The sequence below is a fragment of the Salarias fasciatus genome, chromosome 7 (assembly GCF_902148845.1).
Source record: "Salarias fasciatus chromosome 7, fSalaFa1.1, whole genome shotgun sequence".
Taxonomy (NCBI): domain Eukaryota; kingdom Metazoa; phylum Chordata; class Actinopteri; order Blenniiformes; family Blenniidae; genus Salarias; species Salarias fasciatus.
The window spans coordinates 20560668-20570669 of NC_043751.1; the positions used below are offsets into that span (position 1 = coordinate 20560668).

At 41.9% G+C, this 10002-nt stretch overlaps 1 protein-coding gene across 2 annotated transcripts; it reads left to right on the forward strand.

Annotated features, from left to right (window-relative positions):
• The first annotated feature begins 2430 nt into the window (after positions 1–2430).
• skor1b (SKI family transcriptional corepressor 1b) lies at positions 2431–8692 on the forward strand. Of its 2 annotated transcripts, none has more exons than XM_030096036.1 (8): positions 2431–2568; positions 2925–4672; positions 4981–5074; positions 5184–5288; positions 5424–5483; positions 5962–6036; positions 7659–7733; positions 8534–8692. In XM_030096036.1, the coding sequence occupies exons 2-8, from the start codon at positions 2942–2944 to the stop codon at positions 8629–8631; spliced, it is 2238 nt and encodes a 745-aa protein (XP_029951896.1). In that variant the 5' UTR covers positions 2431–2568; positions 2925–2941; the 3' UTR covers positions 8632–8692. The 2 variants fall into 2 exon arrangements, with proteins under 2 accessions (XP_029951896.1, XP_029951897.1); XM_030096037.1 differs by having other exon boundaries at positions 8537–8692.
• The last annotated feature ends 1310 nt before the right edge of the window (positions 8693–10002 follow it).

A 10002-nucleotide genomic window follows, 5' to 3' on the forward strand; every position in this document is an offset into this window, starting at 1 on the left:
CTCCAGTTCTGCAGCAGTGCTGCAGAAACCAAACATCCTACACCTGATCTCGATCCTTATCGCTGCGCCCAAAACTGACAAACGTTGTATCGTGTGTCTTTCTTTAATAAATGACTCTGACTCACCCTTTCACCAGACCGAACTGGAAAGATCCAGAATAATTAGCCTGCAGCAATTTTTTCTCCAGTCATTAAACATCCTATCCATATTTTGCTCTTTCACTGTTAATTTTTGAGATGCCCAATCAGGAAAGTACACACACACACACACACACACCCACACACACACAGTTTGCTCACAAAATGCATCTTTCTAATACCATCTAATGAGGTGATGACCAACCACTTGTTATAATTGCTTCAGTCTCCTTTTAATTTTCAAGCTTATTAATCATATGTAGAGTTATTTAAGAATGCATAAATTAATCTTAGATTAAAAAGCCTATCAAAGCCTCAAAACAATTAAAGAGTAAGGTAAGATTTCCCCTGGGCTGGCACTTTTATTTTAATAGAGTGTTCAGGTGATTATCATACTTTGATGCAGCACTGTGATTAATGCAGACATACTTTTAAATGAGCTGTTTCTCTCCTGCACAAAAAAAGGTAAAAGAAACCTGAGCTAGATCGTGACCTCAGTGACTTTTTCAGTGTTTTTTTTTTCTTTTTTTCTAATTTTCTTGTTTTAAGTTTAGTTGAAAGACATTCCTGTGTGGAGGGAATAAGTCAGTGAATTTTGCATTTTGTCTGGAATTATGGATGGGCAAATAAAACTGTAGATCAAGGGTGAGATTTCCTTGTCATTGGGGGTGACAATAAAGGTATGACATTCCCAAGAGCAATATTTTTGGTAGAGGGGTCCATCAATAAATCACTGTGAAGGCTGCCAGAAATATAATTTATATAGCTATTTTTTTTTTTTTAACATTTTAAAAATCTTTTATTTTGAGTGCAATATTGACACAAATGCTTTTATAATTTTTTTTTTTTTTTTTACTATTACTCTTAAAACGGAGTGGGTTCAGATTCGCAGGCTATATAGTAAAGAATTATAAAGAGTCCATTTGCAGATTTTTTTTCTTTGAACTGTATCAATAAAACGTGAAAATTATCTAATATCAACGATCACTGTTAATTAACAGGTTTATGTTGCTACATCTCGGGCTCTGTTATCATTGGTGATGAGACTGATGCTCCAATAGGAATTGATTGCTCTCTTAACATGAGTTGGACCGTCACCAAATTTTTTATTCTCAATTATTCATGTGCAATTTTAAAAAAGTATTTAAATAATATAAAACATATTATTATTATTATTATTATTATTATTATTATTATTATTATTATTATTATTATTATTATTATTATTATCGGTGATGTGTCCAAATAGGTGGGTGTGCAATCGAAACAATATAAACAATGGCTGGAATGAGTGAATGATTACGGACAATTTGTCATTATTGCTGTTCTCTCTGTCCCTCTGGAGTCAACAGGGCCAACAGGAGCGTGTCCTGTTACCTTCATCAATATTGCACCAGTGTCTGTCGCCGCGCGTGGTGCCAGATGAAGAAGAAGATTAACCCAACGCTTTATGGACGTTTAAAAGTTAAATGTCCGTCGCTTATGGTGCCATGCTCCACGTTGTTCTTATGTCTGAGATCATTTTCTTCCACCTCAGGGGGGGAGAGAGAGAGAGAGTAAAAAAAACCTAAACGCGGATCACAGAGAGAGTGACCTTTGGAGCAGCTGGTTATTGTCACGACGCGTGTCCAGGCCGGATCGCTTGTTGTAAACGGTGAATGCGTGGGAACTCCGCACATGACGAAGGCCTGCGCACCGCATTCACCATGCGGACCCACAACAAAAGTGTCTCTGGGTCCCTGCTGTTTTAGCAGGATGTTAATTCCCTCCGCAGCCTCCTCCATGCATAATGTCAATAACAGTGCGCTTTTTAACAGGGAGTGCTGAAAGATTAATTAAATGCAGTATGAGCAACCCAATATGCCACGTGGAAATTAAAGATTTATTTGGATTTCAATATTTATATTTTATTCAAACAATAGAAATATGTAATTGTTTAAGTTTTCATGATATAAATTAGCCCCTGTTGTAAGGCCCTTATCCATGTGGACCTCCAGGCTGCTATAAGACCAGATCAAACACTCAAATCAAATCATCTTCATTGGTCATGAATCCATAGTTAATGCAGACTGCCTGTGTGAGTGGGAGTGCCTTCGCCATAAGTTTCCCCGTCACTTGATTGCTGTCGTAGAGGGGGGCTGTACTACAGCCTGCCTGCCATGTGGACGGTGCTGCTTCTGCTTCTGCTTCTGCTGCTGGTGGTGGAGGAGGAGGTGGAGGTGGAGGCGCAACACAAACCATCCGCACGCACCCGGAGCGCGGCAGAGACACGAGAGGACGGCGAGCAGGGAGGGAGGCGGTGCTGCGCGGACTGCTGCGTCCTGAAGCAAACATCTTCACATCCTCCCAGCGCACTCCGCTTATCGCTCCGACATCCTCCTGATCTCAGCTTTATCTCTCACCACGGAGGGGAGCCGCGCCGACGTTAGAGGTGAGTTTTGCTGCAGATTTGTGACAACCGGCACACTTTGTGTATTTGACAATGTTATTGAGCCTTTTTTTATTTTTCAGAACAGGCTGTTGAAATTCAACTGTCTAAAGTAGAAACTGGAACATTATCTTGTGATATTACTGACTTTTCGCTATTAATATTTTTTGAGCATGTACAGTTTGTACAAAGGTTTTATTTTGCACAACATAAATGATCTTTAGAAATAAAAACTCCCCACAACTTTATCAATAATGCACGCATAAAAGTGTTTTGCCGTAAAATTAAAGCAGTTGTAAAATTAACATTAGTCTCTAATTTAAGATTTAACTCCATTCACTCAAACGTTTTGTCTGCAGCCTCCAGGCCTCCAAGGATGGACCCCATACCCGCGGGGCGAGACTCCACCTCATCGCCAAGCTCCAAACAAGAACTTTCCTACTCGAGCAACCTGAAGCCCAACCAGGTCGGAGAGACCGTGCTGTACGGAATACCCATCGTGTCTCTGGTGATAGATGGGCAGGAGAGACTTTGCCTTGCGCAGATATCCAACACGCTGCTGAAGAACTACAGCTACAACGAAATACACAACCGGCGCGTGGCGCTGGGGATCACGTGCGTGCAGTGCACCCCTGTCCAGCTGGAGATCCTGCGGAGAGCCGGGGCCATGCCCATCTCCTCCAGGCGCTGCGGGATGATCACTAAACGCGAGGCCGAGAGACTCTGTAAGTCGTTTTTGGGAGCCCACTCGCCTCCGAAGCTCCCAGAGAATTTTGCATTTGACGTGTCCCACGAGTGCGCCTGGGGGAGTCGGGGAAACTTCATCCCGGCCCGGTACAACAGCTCCAGGGCCAAGTGCATCAAGTGCTCCTATTGCAACATGTATTTTTCTCCCAATAAATTCATATTTCACTCTCACCGCACGCCGGAGTCCAAGTACACCCAGCCAGACGCCGCTAATTTTAATTCCTGGAGACGGCACCTCAAACTGTCCGATAAAAACGCGCCGACAGATATATTACACGCGTGGGAAGACGTGAAGGCCATGTTCAACGGGGGCAGCCGCAAGAGGACTCTGCCGGGCAGCGGGTCAGCCTCCAGCTCGCCCTTAAAATCACAGGGACCCGACCGTCCCCGAGGCTCACCCGAAATACCCGCCAAGCTCCTCAGCTGCGAGGACAACCGGGGAGGGATGACGAGCACCCGCAGCTACCCGGTCATCCCGGTGCCCAGCAAGGGCTTCGGCATGCTGCAGAAGATCCCCCCGCCGCTCTTCCCCCACCCGTACGGGTTCCCGGCCTTCGGCCTGTGCCAGAAGAAAGACGAGGGGATGATGGGCGAGCAGAGCAAAGCCGGCCTCCCGGGCGTCCTGTGGCCCGGTACCAAGGACAGCGCCTACCACCCCTTCCCCATGTTCTGGCCCGCGGCGGGCGCGCTGCCCATGCCCCCCTACCCGCAGAACCCGCACAAGCCCCCGCCGGAGCTGCTGTGCCCCCCCAGACAGACGGACATGGACATTTCCGAGCACAGCGACCGCAGCACCAACACGTCGAAGGACAGCGCGGTCGACAACGACCGCTGCTCCAGCACCCAGTCCATGCGGAACGAGGACGACAAGTCCGGGGACGAGGGCAGGCCGATGGAGGGGGTCACCCTCCCGCCCCGGAAGATCAGCTACGTGTCCGCGTTCAGGCCCGTCATCAAAGACGCAGACTGCATCGCCAAGCTCTACGGGAACAGGGGCGCCTACAACGGGTGTCGCACCGGGTATTTATCCCCAGACTTTTTGAGCGAGAGCTCGAGCTACCGGTCCGTGTCCCCGTGCGTGGACAGCGAGGGCGAGCCGGACGTGGACGTGGAGACGAACAAGACGCCGGAGGAGGAGGACCGGGAGGAGGACGCCCGTCCCCTGTCCTCCGCCGTGTGCCCTCGGACTCCTCCCGGTTTGGCGCGCGCGGCCTCGCCAAACCACGCGGACTCCAAAGCGTTGCAGGACGGCGGTGCGCTCGAGTCCCAGAAAATGAGCCTGCATGTGAGCCAGTCCTCTGACAGGGAACTGCAGAGCAAGCAGTTATCAGAGACCCACATAGCCGCCTCTTTCACTGAAGTGAGTGACTTATAGCCGAGAAACGCTGCAAGCGCTTAGATTTCCCTCCAGTTGTCTGCAAGTGCGTGTCTGTTCCTCGGCCCGTGTGTACTTTAAGCCAGATAAATGTGTGCTTTGTTGGGGGATTTGTTTATTATGTTAAAAGCAAAAGCAGCATGTACACATTATTTAGACACAAGTATCCAAATAAAAATATCCAAATTTCAACCTAGAGTTTATGTTAATTACATTTTCATATAATTATTTTTGAACTAATTATAGTAATTTAACCAAACCTTGAAAAAAAGCGGTGACTGTTTTGTTTTTAGGTTTACACACCAGAGAGGAGTGAGCTACAACAAAGGAGCAGTCCTTATCAGTTCAGACCAGCCAATTACCTGCCCGGCGTTCTTCCAACTCATGGTTAGACGCTTTCTTTCCTGCTTTAACTAAAATATTTAATAACAAAATAATGAATAAATAAATACATAAAAAGGAAGACAGCAATTACATCAATTTATTTTCTCTTAAGATGAGAGTGCGAGCAAAGAGGAGCCGTCTTCCACTGTGGAGGAGATCGAAACCAAATCTTTTAATGAACAAAGCAGCGAGGAGATCCACAGAGAGCCGCATGAGGGTAAGTTACACACCGAGGTCAGGAATTTTAAAACGATTTTCTTTTGCATTTTAGAAAAATGCAGAATCGCTTTTTAATTTTTTTTTATTATTCTTTTTGCGATAGAAGAATTTAATTTACTGTGTGTGTGTTCAGGCGAGGACGCGTCAGCCAGAGCTCCGACTGCACAAAGAGACATACAGAGTCTGGCGAAAGGTAAGAAGGTGTCACAAATTATTATTATTATTATTATTATTATTATTATTATTATTATTATTATTATTATTATTATTATTAACATAGTTTAATTTTTCACACTGAAAACATTTAGATACTGATTTTAATATTTAATATAATTTGAGTTTAACAAGTCAAGCTGATTTCAGTCAGGCTTTTCTGGAAACATCCTGTCTCATCTCCAGTCAGTTTGAAGCCCTGAGGGTCCCTCACAAACCTCTCAGCGTTTCCAACTGGAGCTTAGACCATCTTTCAATCATCCATTTTCTTCCACTGAGCCTAAATGAAACGAGACTGTGATTTTCTGTTTCCCTTCGACGCGAGCAGGCCCACAAAGACCTGCTCTGATAAACCACGTCCTCATCACTGTCATTAAAAAATGGACAGCTGTCTTACATGGGAGATGGTGTCCTGGACCTTTTTTTCGTCTTCAACATCTCCTCTGTCTGCTTTCTAGAGGAGCTACAGAAGCAGCTGTTGGAGCAGGTCGAGTTGAGGAAAAAGCTGGAGCGTGAATTTCAGAACTTGAAAGGTAAGCTGGATTCTGCAACACTGATCTCCTCTCCTCTGCAGGCTTTTCACTGCTCCAGCGGTGCTTCGTGGCATCAACAGTCCCTTTTTTTGAGGTGGTGGTGAGGCAAACGTTATCGTTTGATGTTGTCAAGAGAAAAACCAAACTCAGAAGCTGAACCTGAAAATACCTGCTGTTATTTGTCTGCTGCAATTTATCTTGAACAGCTCTCTTTGGATGTTAAACATCAGAAATCTGCCAGGGAATGGTCGTTTAGTTGAATTGGAATAAATTGAAAACAAATCAGTTTGGAATATATTAAAGGAATAAACAAAAACAAAGAAATATCGATTTTAACAGCTTAAAATAGAATGTGTAGAGTCTGCAACACAAAAATAACCAGACCTGTGAAAATTATCCTTTTCAAACTGAAACTTTCAGCACAGTCAAGCTGTTTCCGTATATTAAACCATGAAAAAAAAAAACATCCTCCACATTCTCTTCTTTTCAAAATGCTTAAAAACTCAGCATTCACTGGACTCTTTGTTCAGTTTGGAGGCAAATCCAATGCTGACATGAGAATGAGTGACTCTGGACTGTTGGAGGATATGTGGTAAATTGTGCAGAATAATAGGAAAGCATTCCACTGTAAAAATTGTTAAAATACATAAATATCCCTCAAAAGACTCCAGTGGTAAATGTTATTTATATTCATCACTTGTGAATATAAATAATTGTATAATATTTTTGCTGTTCAATTATCTTGTCAAGACCTGTAACTTATTTCTCAGGAAAATGTGTTTATTTTGTCCACATTGTGCAGCACTATATCACATTCTAGATCTATAAACCACTTTGACATGATGTAGAATTTATTTATTTTTGGTTATTTATTTATTTTTTCAAACAATAGTAAAATATCTTCAGATTCTTGTTTTTAGTAAATACAATGTCAATAAATACAATATAGTCATACTGTATATTTTGCCATAAAATTCTGTTCTAAAAGTGTTTCATGTCCGTTTGAGTTTAGTCTGAATTCCCAAAACATAAAGCAGAACGTTATTTTAATAATACTGAAATAATGCACTTTTATTACCTAACAGCTGAATTTTTTTAATTCATCAATATACAATGCTGAAATACTAACAAAACACATTAATAAAAGCAACCAAGAAAGATCTTCATACGTTTAAGATTTAGAATAAACTAAAAGATAAAAAGTGTATATTTATTTAATTGATTTAAAAAGTGGTATAGTGAATAGTTATGTTTTTCTATATGAATTGAATATGAAACGTAAATTTCAATATTGTCAGGCTTGACAACATTCACAAGTGTTTCAGTTGGGGAACAGCGCCCTCTATAGGATGAGATCAGCTTTGCGTGTGTATGATTTCTAAAGTTACAAAGACTGCAAAAAATAAAAATAAAAAATATAGCTCTGCATCTTCTTCAACAACATTAATTGTTTCAGGACTCATTTTAAGGTTGGTGTGATTATTCTAACTGAGGGAGTTTCAAACAAACTTGTTTTCAAGAGTTGAAGCAGTTTCGTGAATGATTGGGGTCACGTTTACTTGAGTCGTGTTTTTATTTGCGCACCTTCAGCATCACTGAGTCATAAATGTGTCATTCCTCAGACAATTTCCAGGATCAAATGAAACGAGAGCTTTCCTACAGGGAGGAGATGGTCCAGCAGCTGCACATCGTCAGAGGTGAGAGAAATAAAGCAGAGGAGGCGAGTTCTCTCTGTTCTCTTTACGTATTCTCTATGACGGATTTTCAATAAGAGGTTAATTCCGTTTACTTTGTCAAGTTTTAGGGGGAAATTTTCTGATTTAAAATGTAAAATCTGGATCAAATTCGCTTAGAAATAACGTCGTGTTGCGCATTTATTTTTGTATATCCCTTAAAATGAAAGTGTGAAACAGTAGAAACAGGAACAGATCGACGATAAATAGAAATTAGAAAACAAATTTTGCGATAGCACGTTTATGTGAGGGTCCCTAGTGGGTCCCTAATTTTATTTTTATGAGGGTCCAGTAATGAATTGCTGAGAACTGGCTGAATATAGAAATGCATCATTTTGTGTAATGGGGCAAACACCTTGAGTGTAACACACGCACATATATAGATTAAAAGAAAAGAAAGAAAAATATATAAACCATGATTGAAACAATTATTGCATATTGCAATAATAACCTGATATTATCCTGTGCAGATATTCACTGCAGCCCTAAAAGAGAGGGCTGAAGTGTAATTGTTAAGGTGATATACAGGCTACATTTCTGCACCCAGAGGCTTGCAGACAAACAATTACCTGCACCCAGGCTCCAAAACCTCCCCAAACGTGTTTGATCAGCCTTGAATTATCGCATCACTACATCCTTCCCGGCGCATGCACAACCTGGACTGCTCAGTGCATCGACCTGCATAATTTCCAGGAGGCTCCAACTCGCGCTCGTGCACGTGCTTGCTCGGTACACTTTTGATTGTTTGATCTCCTTCTTCATAGAAGCTCACGACGCGTTACACCATTTCTCCTGTAAGATGTTGACTCCTCGCCACTGCAGCGGATCCTGCTCCTTCAAATCTCCTCTGCTGCCACCGTGAACCACACACACAGCTGAATGACAGGCGGTGAACAGACTCATCCATGGCTTCGGTCCAACACTCAAACAATGGGAATCGTGGAACATGGGAAAAAGAAAAAAAAAGCCCTCTGCAGACACTCCGAGGGATCAAACTGAAAATAGACAAAACTGTATTTACCTGTAATATTTAAACGTGTATATCCATCCATCCTGCATATGATATACCATCGATTAGTCTATATTTATTATTTGTGGCAAAGTGCAATGAAAATGTATGTATCTTGTAATGGTGGGTTGTTTCTTTTCTTTTCTTTCTTTCTTTCTTTTTTAATTTATTGCAATTTCATTGCTCCATATGATGTAAATAAAGGGCCTACAATTCTCCTCTGCGGGCCAGTAGCTTACTCTGGATGTTATGCACTTTAACCAAGTGATGGGAATTAAAATTTAAAAAAGTAAAATAAAAAGAAGAAGCCTGCATTGAAGTGACCCTGCGATATAATTCTATGTGGTGGTCAAACCTATTGTTTCTCAAGACTTGACCAACAGAAATTAGGAGGCTAAACTAGTGCATCTGCGACCTTGTAAGTATAGCGACATATTCTATTAAGAGTAGCCTATTTGTCCATGTAATATTTGTTTTCACTGCTTATGAATAAATCATTTTATTAAAAGGAATGTGATTTATTTCTTCCTCTATGTGGTCAACAGGCTTAATTCTCCACAAATGATATTCACAGAGTGTATAAATCAAGCAGGCAGCTCCTCATGATCCCATTACCCCGCGGTCTTTTTGACTTTAATTCTTAATTGATACATTTATCGAGTTTACCCCGCTATACATTATTTAAGTTTAAAAATGAGGATGTGAAACATTTTGGCATTTTCAATGATCTCCTGATATAACTTTACTTCAAACAAATTGGTGGACGCGGTCCGTTTCCAGCGCACATGATGTGTTCAGACTTCAGAAACAGTGAAAAGTGATCCTCAGTCATGTTTGATGATAAATATGGAGGAAATGTTCACATTACATGCTCAGAAAAAGTTTCCTTTTTGTGTTGGAGGAAAATCTTTCGAATAGTTTTTCAGTGCGCATGCTGCTGTCAGAAACAATGTGCTTTTTCGGCATCTATATCAGGTGGTTTTAGCGGGACTCGAACCCTGACCTCCCAGACAACAATTTGACACTCTGACCTCTAAAGGCTCATCCTCCACTCAGGAGCGACAGATATGCCCTAAAAATGTGCCTATAACGGTAAGCACACCTATGTAATCTGTGTTTACTCTCAAAGTCCAAGACATATAGGCGGACATGTGTGTCCACACTCCTCAAAGCCCTGGGTCATGTGGTGGAGGAGTCCACATTTTATGAATAAAGAAGGGATTG

Coding starts and splice junctions, on each gene's coding strand:
- skor1b (XM_030096036.1), top strand. CDS start 2,942: ATGGACCCCATACCCGCGGGGCGAGACTCCACCTCATCGCCAAGCTCC. Junction 5,075..5,183: donor CGGCGTTCTTCCAACTCATG/GTTAGACGCTTT, acceptor TTTTCTCTTAAG/ATGAGAGTGCGAGCAAAGAG. Junction 7,734..8,533: donor GCAGCTGCACATCGTCAGAG/GTGAGAGAAATA, acceptor CCTTCTTCATAG/AAGCTCACGACGCGTTACAC.